The 14,657-nt window shown below is 32.8% G+C and overlaps 1 protein-coding gene across 1 annotated transcript; it reads left to right on the top strand.

The window, feature by feature from the left end:
- Positions 1-9,265: 9,265 nt before the first annotated feature.
- Positions 9,266-10,801, top strand: GLRG_11886 (uncharacterized protein; the record flags this gene model as incomplete). Its single annotated transcript, XM_008102569.1, has 5 exons — positions 9,266-9,436; positions 9,501-9,537; positions 9,599-9,666; positions 9,722-10,095; positions 10,156-10,801. The coding sequence occupies 5 exons, from the start codon at positions 9,266-9,268 to the stop codon at positions 10,799-10,801; spliced, it is 1,296 nt and encodes a 431-aa protein (XP_008100760.1).
- Between the last annotated feature and the right edge of the window lie 3,856 nt (positions 10,802-14,657).

The raw sequence follows: 14,657 nt of genomic DNA, 5'->3' as shown, positions 1-14,657 counted from the left end.
AATAGACCTACCTTCTATACCCTTCCCAGTCAAGGCACTTAGCCACGTACCTTTACATCTACTTACTACCTTTAGTAGCCTTTATATATAATTATATAGTAGTATAGTAAATTTACTTCTTTACTATAAGCTATAGTTATAATACTTTACTAATAATAATTATAATAATAACTAATACTAGGTTAACTATAAGTATAATAGCTAGTATAACTATAGGGTAAACCCCTAGAGACAGTAAGGCTATTTATAAGGCCCTCTATAGTTAGCTAGTAGTAAAGTACTACCTAGTAGTAATTTATCTAAGAAGTGCTTTATCTATAGTAAATTAAGCTATTAGTTAACTAAGTACACTAAAGAGGAATAATAAGCCTCCTTTATATAGTATAAAAGCACCTACTTTATATAGGCTTTATAGGCTACCTTTAGTTACCTTTTTATTAACTATAAGGGTAATAAGCTAATTTATTTTAAAGAAGTAAGTAAAGATAGTAAAACTTATCTATTAGATAGTAAAAACTATAAATTTACTACGTTTTTTACTATAACTACGTACTTTAGTAAGTAGTTAATTAATAGCTTATTAACTTATAAGAAGTTATATAACTAAGTAACGTTTTATACTATTACCTATAAAAATCTATACAAAAAAGAATTACTTAATATAACTATAAAAAGTAGTAATATCTTTATATTTAATAACTACTACTTTATATCTACCTTTTAAGGTATTATACTTAATATAGGTATAGCTAAGATATTTATAGCTAGCTAGTAGTAGTACTTTACCCTTAAAAAACACCTTAGTAAGGAGATCCTACTAGATACTACTTATACTAGTAAAGTAATAATTTACTTTAGTAGTAGGGATTACTATAAATCCCTTAAAGTTATCTATATACTTATACTAATTAGTAAGCTTGTTTTCTATATAATAATAAGTAATATACTATTTCTTTTTTACCTATAAGATATAGATTACTATAGTATAAAATTTAATAACCTTACTAACTAGCTTATTAAGGATAAGATTATTATACTTATTACTTAAAAATAGGGCTATATATAGATACTTTTAGAGCCGCCTAAGAGCGCTATTATAGAGTAACACTTAACTAATAGTAAATTATGCTAGATTTACTATAGATTTAGCTATCTATTAGTAAATTACCTTTATAAGTTACTTAAATAAGTAGGTAAATCTACCTCCTTTACTATACTTAAAGAGATTAATAAGTACTACTATTACTACTAACTTAACGTAAAGGCCTCTAGCTACTTTAAATTTATACTATATAATAACTATAAATTTAACTATAAAATCTTTATTAATATAATATATATAGATAGTAATAAGCCTATACTTTATGTAGTTAACTTAGCTACTATATTTAATATAGTAAGATTCTTATGTTTAGTTACTATAAAGTATATATAGGAGGTATTATAAATATACTAGATTAATATATATCTTAGGCTACCTAATTAGATTACTACTAATATTAGCTTAAACTTTTATATAGCTAAATTTAAACACGCTACTTATATGTTATTTATTAAGGTTAATAAAGTGCCTATTAAGGCTTATTAATCTATTAGTAAAGTTAAGTAATACTATACTACTTTTTACTATATATATAAGATTATCTATATAGAAAGTAATTATAAGCCTAAAGTTACCTTTTAATTAGCTATTAAAGCTATTAATAATACTACTAGCCCTAATAGCCTTATACTAACTCTACTTATTTTTAGGGTATACCCCTATATTATAGATAATTTACTACTTACCTTTTCTACTATATAGCGCGCTAAAGTAGTAAAAAAGGCTATAAATATAGTGTAGTAAATCTATATAAAGAGATAAGTACGTAATATACTAGTAATATATAACAGCCTAGATATAATAAATACTATAGTACTACTTTTCTAATTACTTATCTATATATAGTATAAGAAAAATAGCTAGTAAGGCCTATTTTACCTACTTACTAATAATAGTATTACCTATACTATTAAATTACCTTATAGCCTATATAATTTTTATATTACTATAGTAAAGCTATACTATATAGTATAAGAAGAAGGCTAATTAGTACTACTACCTATAATAGCTAAAGAAGGTAATAATCCTACGTAAGCGTAAGAAGAAGAGCCTATAACAGCTAGTAAATCTATAGAGGAAGTATATAATACTATTATTATTAATAACAGGCTGCCCTTATAATAAGGCTATAGCTACCTATAGAAGAACTTAATTACTACCTTTTTTTATAAGATATAACTTATTATTAACGTCTTTAATATATACCTTACTATAAAGGAGGAAGCTAACTATATACTTACTATTAAACTATAAGAAAAAGGTATTATTACTACACCTAGTAAGCCTTTTAAAGAATCTAATAAGGTAAAAGTAAAAGCCTTTATTAACTATAGTGTATTTTATATTATTACTTATAATAAGAAAACGTATAGTAATATATAGATCTTTAAGTTATAAATAGTATATAAGGTTAAAAAAAATAAGTAACTATATAAGAAATTATAGTTAGTTATTTAAGGTTATACTAATAATAGTAAGGAGATAATTCTTATATAGTTACTTATAATCTAATAAATAGCTTAGTAACTAATCCTTACTTTTACCTTATTACTTTTATAATATAGATTTTACTTTTAGTTATATAATATTACTTAGGTATATACTTAATCTATAATACTACTTAACTATATTATTCTTATAAGACTTCTTATATAAATTTACTATCTTTACCTTAGTAACTTTATTATAAAGGTAATAAAGCTGCTTTATAGTATTACTAAGGTAGGTACCTACTAGTAGGCTATATATAACTACTACTATAAAGAGAATCTTTAGATAGATTTATTAACCTTTAACCCCTACCTACTTAATTTATTAGCTAATAATAAGGGTTTTAGCCTTATTAGTATATAAATAGATAATATAATTAGCCTTATAGATAATAAATTCTCTACTTATAAGGAGAAAGAGCTTAAGAAGGTAACTTTTACTATAAAGCCTAAGTAACTATTAACTATTAATAATTTTATTACCTTTAATAGTAGTGTGCTTTCCTTTAGCTATAATAGTAAAATAAACTTTTACTAAAAAGATTGAGGTAAAAAGCTTTAGCCTATTAATATAAATTTACTTACTACTAAGTAAGATTTTATCTAGTAACGGGCCTATAAGGCGTATATTATATTAATTTACTAATCTAAGGCTTACTTTAACTATTTAGTTACTATATAACACTAAGAGCCTATAGAGGAGGAGATTAAGGCTCTTAACTACTAAATTAAGTAGTAAATAAGTTACCTTAACTACAGCCTGCTTTTTTAGCTAATTAACCTTATAACTATAAAGCTTTTTATCTTTATTAACAGCTTATTTATAAATAACTATAATTTTACCTTATAACTTAGCTTTATTATTATACTTACTAATAAAAGTAACGTTATATAATATACTACTAATAATAAGAAATTTATACTTACTAGTAATATTATTTACTTTAGCTTAATAAAGTGTAAAAAAGTTATATATAGTATACTAGCCTCTAAAGTCTATAGTATAGTTACTAGTACTAATATTACCTATATAATTAGCACTATACTTATAATAATTACTAACTGCCTTAAGTTACTATAAATCCTAATAATCCTTTATACTAACTTATACTCCCTTTATAAGTGCCTTATAAAGCTTAGTACTACTAAGAAGAAGTAACTTATAATTAATATTATAGCACTTTACTAGTTATATAAGTAACATAAGATCTATAAGATCTAATAGATATAAAGGTAGGATAACCTAGTAAATAAATTTATAAAGGTATTACCTAATAAAGCGCTAGAGTAGTTAATTAATAGTAGTTAATTAAAGATATAGATAAATAGATAGGTTTTATATATATAATAGGTTATATATATAAAAAGTATTAAATACTTTTTAGCCTTTTGTTTTTATTATGTTTTTAGGCCTTATATAGATAACTAGAAAATAGGATAATTTATAGCACTTTAGAAGGTTACTAGTGTTATAATGTTAACTATTACCTAGATATTAGTAGTATAGATTAACGCTAAACAGCTAGAATAACTATAGCTAATTTACTATAAATCTACTAGATTTATAAGGATATTACGCAGTAGATTTACTATATAATCCTATAATAGTTTCCTTTCTTTTACGTATAATTTAGAACTAGTATTTACCCCTATTATTTATTACTTACCTATTAATACGTATAGTTAACTGTATTACTACCCTAGTAAAACTAATAATATAAGATATTAAATAATAATTAATAAATAAATAAGCTATAAATAGAGAATATTTAGTATAAGTACTATAGTAATTAATTATATTCCTAGTACTAAAAAGATATATTAAATATATTAGAATTATATATAAACTAGCTAGTAAATATATAGCTACCTTATAGTAAATTATTAGGGAATAAGTAGTAAATTAGCCTTACTTTTAGGGGTAACTTTACTAATAATATTACTAGGATTAGCCTAGGATTTATAACTAAGAAATAGGGGGTTTTCCTTATTCCTACAGCATTTTACTATAGTTACATAACACATAACACAATTAATTAATTAACTATTACAATCCCTACGATTTAACAAAATCTATTTAAGAAATGACTAGCGTATTTGCAGCTAATTGCCCCACATTGATCCAGGCACATGCGACCATTTCGCCCACTTTGACAAAATCCATCTGACCGGCGCATTTGCGGCCAATTGCCCCACATTGATACGGGCACGTGCGACCATTTTGCCTACTTTGACACAACTATACACTGGTTTAATCCGCTTACATCCACTTTGAAGGCCAACCGTAGGGGGTATAGCGGCCTTGTATCAGCTAAGCCCATCATAGTAGGCAGTCAATCAACCCACCCACCTATCTACCTACCTAGTCAGCCAAGCTTACACCCAAGCTTCCTGCTGACGTACATGACTGCCCCTACTTTTGCTAGTATCTAATCTAGGTTTCTGCCTGTAAGCTAGACCGATTACAGCGTCTGCTATATCCATTACAGTTAGCCTATAAAGTAGACGTGCGCGACTTAAACCAGTGTATACGGTACTTTCGCCACATTTGACAAGAGAAATCTTTCTGAGAGATGACTGGCGCATTTACAGCCAATTGCTCCACCGTGCGCTCGGGCGCACGCGGCCATTTCGCCCACTTTGACAAAATTCACGTGTACTTTTGCCACATTTAACAGTTACACATACACATACAACAACACAATTAATTAACTATTATAATCCCTATCATTTAACAGATCCACTTGTTGATTGCGACATAGAGTTGTTGAGGTCATACGACCTGCTTTTATGAAACACGCTTGCCAAAAGTTCGAGGAAGACGGGCATACGGACAACAGGGAAGCCGCTTTCTCAGCTGATCTCACCGCAATAGCAGGGCTTCCATTATGAAAGCTTATTCAGTGGATCGACTGCATTTGCGAAGCACGATGCACGACTCGTGCCCCTATCCTGCCAAGTCTGATCCGCAGCGGATGAAGCATCCCGGATGAAGCGGCTACTTCCATATGGCAAGAATTGCCACTCACGCACCTCGGAGACCGCCTGGACTGCGGAATCCCGCTCAGTTCCTTCCAAGTATCGTTGAATAATCGTATGGCCTATTCAAACTAAATAGGGTATCGAAGGCGAGACAGACAATCTCCGAATAGCGAAGATGGACTCTCGAATCAATGCACGTAGTTTTGACGAAGCCGATCTTCAACTTGACAGGCACGGCACCCTGACGTGCATTGTTCGGCCTTTGTATCTGCGATAATCCATGGTTGACCTTCACCTGCCCTGAGAGTCTCCAACAGGGCCACACCCGGGCATGGTTGCTACGTGCCCGGATAGGTTTGCCGGTGCACGCTTTCTCGGCCCCAGGTCTTTCAGCTGGATTCCGCGTGACACAGCTTTTCTGGTGGACATTCCCGGACAACAACAGTGTCCGCCTCCAACTGAGCCTACGAACATAATGCCAATCCCTACATGCTCGGAGAGAGGGACATTCTTGCACCTCTAGCCGAGCCAACAATTGCAATGATACTCGGACTCGGACTTTCTCAATCGTTTTGGTTATCCCACTGAGTGCCAGGTGACCTCACATATCCTCTGACCAGTAAGAGTGCCACAATCCAGGCTAACTGTCCAATAGCTATCAGTAATTACTTGTAGAGATCCACTTTTGGGTTATGTGAGGTCACTTGGCACTCAATGGGATAGTCCTTGACGGGTTGGGATGTGCTCAGAGTACAAGTGTGAGCGGTAGGACGAGGCGTGACGACAGAGTCAGTTGATTGCGCGCGCGACGGACAATACGCTGTGCGAGGGGTGGGGACAACCCCTCTCGGTATCCCCTTGTCCCTAGGCAAGGGAAGATTCATGTTACACTAGGTTGCAAAAAGGTACCCTGGGTTGACAACAAGCCTGCTGCATGCATCATCTATCATGAATTGACAGGCTTGATACGACACGGTACCGTGCGTACTCGGCAGAGATATCCTGTTCATTGATTAATGTATGTTTCCAACAGTATTAGTAGGGTTCTTGAAATCGATATTGCTCAAACCAGTCGATACATGAACTAGCCAGTTCGGCACCAGTGCAGCGGATCGCAATCCGTCGGCTTAGGGTGCGATCGGTATCTGAGATAGCACTGGAATAACAGAAGTCACTGGTGTAAAGAGTACACAAGGGTTGGGGTTAGCTGGAGTTTAATGCAGAGTGAAGGTCTAATTCATACTTGTAGATGAGCCTTGCACATGAGGTATTATTAGAATAGCACAGCTAGTTGTAAGTAGCACTACCTGATCCAATGGACTAGTAATGTACAGGGTGGCAGGGGTAAGTTTTTTCCCCCTATGATATTATCCCCCATAGCTGACATCATGATAGAGGGGGAATATTCACCAAAAGTGAAGTTCTGTAGCAGGGGGGTGAGCATTAGTTACCTAACAGGGGGAAAAAACTTCGGCCGGATACCATCGTACTAGGTGAAGCTAGGAGGGTCTATTTGGCTAGCTAGTACGGATATTATCTGTGATAAGATAGAGTTCTGTAATTTCGAACTATAATAAACATATCACTATTTTGAGCCTAGTACGATATGAATCGAGTTTGAGGGTACTTCTAGTTCCTTTCTATCCTAGTATTAACCACCAAACGATAAACCCCACATGTTCGAGCGAACTTCTTCTGTGTTATGGTTCGCAGTTCTTGATATGTCAGTAGCTTCAGCGAAAAATTCTAAGCGGGTAGACATATTCCATTTCGTTCGCCGCACTGAAGGTTGTTAAAGGGACTCCTTCTCTAGACCGGCTTACCTGAACTTGGATGTCCTTGGCCTACAATCAGCACCGCACAGACAGATCCAGAAACACTCTGTCATCGGTATACTATGTAAACGGTGATGGTACCCGATAATGGCAGCGTGACAGCTGGTGGGCATCCACAAGACCCATGGGTCCCACTCAATACCCATCGTGCTAGTCTGTCCAGTATTCCAGCGATATAGCTTCAAACTCCTTCGGTTTCATACGGTCGTGGTATTAGCTGATGTTAGTCCTCCCCCATTATCGGGTTAAAAACCCTCTTCCTTGTCACTTCCTTTTCTTCCCTTCCCAATTTGGTCTCGGGCTGTCTTGCAGGTACTTCTCACTCTTAAGCCCCTTTAAATGTGGTTACACCTTACTATGTAGCTCCTGTAGTGCTCACTTATACCTACTATGTATAACTAATATCCATGCATTCTAACAACCAAGATCCTAGTAGTCCGGTAAGATCCAGACTGCTATTCATAAGTATCATTAAGCCCTATTGTCTCAGCAGGTACCCCTACTAAAAGAACCATACTTGTGACACTAAGCACAATGATCGCTATTGCCTCTTGATCACGACCAACTTGAACAGATACTACGCCCGACACCTTCTGCTTACCCTCAATAGAGAAGGGGAAGGAGAAAATAGACAAAGAGATAAGACGAGCGACTTGTGGCCCACCGCAAGACACTACGTGTCCCGTCAGTAACGACGCAACTTCCTGGGGTCCTCTCTGCGAACACATGCGAGTCAACCATCGTCTTGTGGACCTCGATTGCATCACCGCAGTCTCCACTTTTCCAATTGAATTGCGCCAGATTAGCCTTTCCCTGACTTTTGGACATGGCCACCAGTTATCCAGGCCGGCATGCTGCTCTTAACAATGAGAGGCCAATGTGATTTGTCGCTTGCGGTGCCACTCATCCGTCAGTGGGCTACTCTTTCCCGCACTCTTGAACTCAAAGAGTCGGCGTGGTCAGGTCCTCAAAAACTATAGCCTATATCTTGATCGAGTGACACTCTTATCATGTTGTTCCCAGAATACGATGCCAGACTAGCTGCCTTGACGATTGAACATGGATCCACAAACTGCTATGCTCCCAACCAGGGAGTTCTTAGCTTTACAGTGTGACGATACGAAACTGAGGCACTGTTATATTCTGTTCCTGTTCGCTCTTTCGGAACATTGTTAACCATCGTCTGGGCCAAAGCCTGTCCCCTGACATCCAAGCCCCTACTGAGCAGATGAACAATAACGACTAATATGAGTCGAGTTGCCTCTAGCTTGCGTCTTTTGCGTCTTGAGAACTTGAGACCTGGTGAGCTGAATGGGATGTCACCTTATAAATTACCCATGGGCTGCCAAGCTGTGGTGCTGCATAAGCAGCCTATGAGCCGTGTCATGAACGCACAGTGCCATCCGTACAGAGGTATGCCTGGAGCCACTTGACTACAGTACTATTCTTACTACAGATTCATTAATCTCCACTTGGAGTCCCCACGTATATGTTGTGAGACACGCAAAGCCGAGGGAGATCAGGAGTGCTGCTGTTCGGTGGGGCCGCCCATCTCCAAGGATCAATCCAGCACGCCATCCCTACCTTTCTCAGGCTACTTCAGGCATGCAGAGTCCAGTTAAGCCAAACATGGTAATGCTTATTCATTATAGATAGACGAGGCCCCTCGGAATTTGGTGGGCTTTTGGCTGGTCGAGGTCCGGCAACCAATCCACGTGTAACTAATCGCATCCAGACCTTCGAGGGCAAAACCACATCGCCGTACGCAAGTCATAGCAAACAGCGTTTACTTTTATAATCCTCTTTGATAGAGGTAGTCTTGTCGTTGACGACCTGTGAACAATCTCATCGCAACGATGGAATTGCCCCCGGGAGTCTTCGAAAGCGACTCGCGAGCATCGACAGCCATTGGTGTTGTTAGCACCGTCCTCTCAGTCACCTTTCTTGTCGTTGCGTTACGGATATATACCAGGTTATGCATTTTGAAACAAATTGGAATGGACGACTGGGCGGCCATGTTCACCCTTGTGAGTTTGGACAAGACTTTGGTCAAATGATCAAAGAGCGCCAAGCTTACCTCTGGTTGTTTAGTCGATAGTCTTTGGCTGTGGCTTCGCGGTCGTATGGAGTGAGTAAACGTCCCCCCGCAACTCTTCCGACGCGGTTCATTGATGGCTGACATCCTTAAGATGTAAGAAATGGTCTCGGTCGCCACGTCTACTTTCTTTCCCCAGAACAGATCAAGGACTATATGAAGGTTTGTCAATGTTCAAACATGTTTCCATGAAGCGTTTTGCTGACACTCTCTAAAGACGTTTTACACATCAATCATCCTCTATAATGCTGCGCTGGGTGGCATCAAGATGACGTTCCTTATCCAGTACTACCGCGTGCTCGCCGTGAACAAGATGAAGAAGATCTTTATAGGTGCCATGGTCTTCGTCGGAGCGTGGTCCGTGTCGCAGATGATGGGCATGATTTTCATCTGTTGGCCTATTGCCGCATTTTGGGATAAGAGTATCCCCGGGACCTGTCTCCCCAACTTTCCGCTATGGTACTCCAATGCAGCTGGCAACATCTTCACCGACATCCTCGTTCTCCTTCTGCCATTGCCAGGTATCAGCAGATTGAAGCTCCGCAGAGGCCAGAAGTATGTTCTTCTTGGCATCTTCTGCCTTGGGTTTTTGTACGTAAAAAATGCCTTTCCACGCCTAACATTCACATCCACTAATGCAGTTGTCGAAAGCACATGCATAATCTCGGTTGTCCGAATCCGTTTCCTTCACCTCGAAGTAGACTTCACATGGGAAAATGTTGAATCGTCGTGCTGGTCTGTTGCCGAAGTCTGCTCCGGCCTGACCTGTGCCTGCCTCCCAGCTTGCCGCCCCCTCGCCTCTCGCTTCATCCCCGCTCTGTCCACTCGCACCACCAAGTCTTCAACTCATCGTTCGCATGGCAGCTATCCAAAGAAGACAGGAAACAAGTCGCAGCAGCGGGACCTAGAGCTCGGCGAATCGGCAAACCTAAGTCACCGCTTGGAGCTCAATCCGCACCGCCGCCTCAAAACTGCAGACAGCAAAGCCGAATTATATACCACAGAGGCTTACAACACAAGCCAAGAGGACTGGAGCCACGAAGGGGCCTTGCCAGTTCAATTGCACTCAGCGCTCGAACATCCAAGCAGTACGAAAGAGAGGATGCCACTGCCTGTCCGGCAGCAGAAACCCGCTGGGAATGACGGATACAAGTCCCGTGACGACAGAATGGTAGAAACACGCATCGAAGCAGGTTTAACGGTTCCTGACAGTTCACAACCGAACAAATCCATTGAAGTTACCCGTGATATTGTACAAATATCTTCGTCAAAGGTAGAGGAGAAGGTGTTTGCGTAACGTGGACGTTAAATAATGATGTGTGCTTAGATGGGTTATTCATAGAGCTGTGCTCATGATTACAACGCACCAATAAATAGCGGAGTTGTGCTGTGCTTTCTGTAAATACTTTGTTATTGTGTAGCAGGTAGGATATCTAGCTTCAATAATTATACTTGCCTATAGCAGTCAAGAAGTATCAAATAATAAAAACAAATAAGTAAAAAAGCTATTAGATATGCTAATTAATAGGGGGCGTCGCAAATTAATACAGGGGCGTTGTTCTTACAGGGGCGTCGCCTTCTGTCTATCTAATTAGTTAAAAAAAACAGTACATCCCTACAAAGGCAGTAAACATGATTTCATTAATACCTTTACTATTGTATTATAGTATAATCTAATTAGCCTGTATAGGCATAAGAAACAGGCTTTACCTAGGGTCCTTTTTATAGCTGTAGGAAACTGTTAAATGTAGCGGAATTACACATGAATTAACTGGCGAATGCTGTTGAAGCGTGTAATTGGCAGCGATAATCCTTACGTTAATTAATTGTTCTGATTATGTGTGTGTATATCTATAACTATCTCCGCTGCCCACGGCCATTGCCAATCAGCCGATTAAGGGGCAGATGTTTAGAACATTATTTTCCCTTGTTTTAGGTAGCAAAATCCATCTAGGAAATAACTAGGGCATTTGTAGCAATTACCCCACCTTATGCCCTAGCGCGCATGCATTTTGCCTACTTTAATACGTCCTCTTAGATTATGTTGAAGCGCGTAATTCAGCAATAACCCTGTATTAATTGATTTTTCTGTTATATATGTTACTGTTATGCTATGTGGCTATTACTAATTAGCCTCCTTAAAGGGGTTAATACCTAGAATATTATTTCCCTATTATTTTAGGTTTAGATCCCTTATTCTAAATATGTCCAGAGAGTTAAAAAAATACAATACAAATGAAATACAATACAAATACATGTATTTGTATTTTTTTTCTAACACAATACAATACATATATTTGTATTTGTATTTTTTACTTTACACAATACAATACAAATACAAATACATGTATTGTATTATGTATTTAATACAAAAATATAAAAACAAAATACAAAATTATTAATTCCTTTATATATTAATATATACTATAATTAAGTAAGATATAAAAGTATAGTGGTATAACCTTATTAATATTATTATATATATTAGTTAATAATACTAAGACTTTTAACTTTATTACTATAAAAAGTATTTAAAAAAATGTTAATAATATTATATTTCTTTACTTCTTTAATATTATAATTTAATATAACATTTATATTACTTTCTTTTTATATATAATAGCTAAAGTAAATACTATACTCTATAGTGTTACTAATAGTGTTTTATAACCTAGTAAGTTAGTAATAGTAATAAATTAAAGATTAAAATAAAAAACAACTTACTTTAAAGTCTTTAAAGGTACTATTATTATTATTAATAATCTTATTATTATTAATAATCTTATTATTATTAATAATCTTATTATTATAGGTCTTATATAATAATAGCTTTAAGGTATTAGTAACTATAGTATCTTTATTATTTATAATAATATTATATAATATACTATAAGAGTTAAATACTTCTTAAGTATTATAATTTTACTTTTCTTATAATTATTATTATCTACGTTTTATATTTTCTAAGTTATTTAATAAACTAAGATATATAAAAGAGATAGAACTATTTAATTCTTTTATTAAGTTAACTAAATCTATAATATTAGGATTAGTAGTAGTATTAATTATAGTATCTATAGTATTATAATAGTTAACTTTTTCTTTTAGGTCTAAGTACTTCTTATACTAAAGTAGACTTAAAGATATAGTAAGATCTATTTAAAAACGTATTATTTATTAGTAATTAATATAATATAAAATTAGTAGTTATATATTAATACTATTAAAAAGTAGAGATTTAAATAATATTAATATATTAGTAAAGTAAATACTTACTTTTATAGAAATAAGTTTTATTAGATAAAGTATATACTACTAGGTTATAAATAATAAAGTATTTAAATATTATACTTATAGTCTAAAGTAATAAAGTAAGTGATATAATAATAAGTTAAATATAGTATAGTAATAACTAATAAGACTTAAATAGAGATTAAGTTAATAAAGATTTAGAACTTAGTAAACTAAAATAACTATAAGCTATATATATAGTAATTAGTAAGTAGTTACTAGCTGTATAAAGTATATTTAATATTTATAAATAATAGAAGTAAAATAAGGTTTATAATAAGAATAAACTATATAGTTTATAAAGTTTTAAAGTATAATTATACCTTAATAGAAACTAATATATACTATATAACTATAAGATATAATAAGTATAATAAATATATTCTAGTTATAGAAAATAAAGATAATATAAGTATAGATTATAACTATAAAGTATAATATAAAAAAAGAGTTCTTAATAAGTATAAATATAAAGTAAAAATTAAATAATTATAGATTAAATATATATTAAATACTATAATAAGATAAAAGGTTATAATACCTAAAGTATAAAGCTTATATATATTAGGTAACTAGTTTTAATACTACTATATATTATAATATAAAATAATATTAATAGAATAATGTTTATAATATATTATATAATATATAAAAAGAAAGAAATTAGAAAGTTTTTAAATCTTATAAGTCTTATAAATATAAAAGGTTACCTAGTTAGGTAATTAGTAGGGCTAGTAGTTTACTTACTTAAATAAAAGAGTAATTTAAAAGTAAACATTTTAGTTTTATTTTCTATTAAGCTTAACCGTAATAATATAAGATATATTTTATATATTTCTTTATACTTCTCTATATATATTATACTATATAATACTTTAAATACTATAATACTTAATCTCTAAGATATTATAAAACTACTACTTTAATATATAGAATATAATATAATACTTACTAACTATTATATATATAAATTCTACAGACTAGTAGAATAGTAATATAAAGAAATTACTTGTATTATTTATATTAGCTAGTTAATACTTAGCTATACCTTCTACTCTTATTATAGTAAAAAGTAGCTTTAATTAATTTGGTAATATTAATACTAAAAGAAGAACTAATTTGTTTAATACTACTAGAAAAAGATTAATACTTATAAAGAAATAGTAAGAATCTAGTAGTTTAGACAATCTAGATAGTATATTTAATACTCTTAATAAGTTAATATATATAATAATCTCTTAAATATAAGATTTAAATACTTTTTTCAAAATAAGAAATTAGTAGTATAAAGAAAAAACATAATTAGAAAATTTAGAATATAAAAAGAATTTAAGTACTAAGTTATATATATTTATATTAAGTTATTATTAGCTAAATATACTTAAATAGTCTTTATTAATTAAAAAAGATCTTAATATATAATAAGAAGTTTATTATTACTTAAATACTAATCTTATCTTACTTATATAGTTTAAAGTAAAGCTTTACTATATAAAATATTTAAATTATATATAGATTAAATAGTTATATAATACCTAAATAAAAGTACTTAAATAGAGTTTATTACTTTTATATTTAATAATACTAATAATCTTTACTTATTTCTTATTAAATACTTATATATATATCTTATAGTATTTATAATTAGAATATATAGTATTACTAAGTATAATAAAGTTCTAAAAGTATAATTATACTATAAAATACTAATATTTATTTTATATCTTGTATTGTTATATTAAATACAAAATACAATACAAAATACAATACAATACAATACAAATACATGTATTTTTTTCTTAATACAATATAATATAAATACATATATTATATTTGTATTGTATTGTATTGTATTTGTATTG

Source organism: Colletotrichum graminicola (assembly GCF_000149035.1).
Source record: "Colletotrichum graminicola M1.001 genomic scaffold supercont1.168, whole genome shotgun sequence".
Classification (NCBI taxonomy): Eukaryota; Fungi; Ascomycota; class Sordariomycetes; order Glomerellales; family Glomerellaceae; genus Colletotrichum; species Colletotrichum graminicola.
This window is presented reverse-complemented; position numbering and strand designations above follow the sequence as displayed.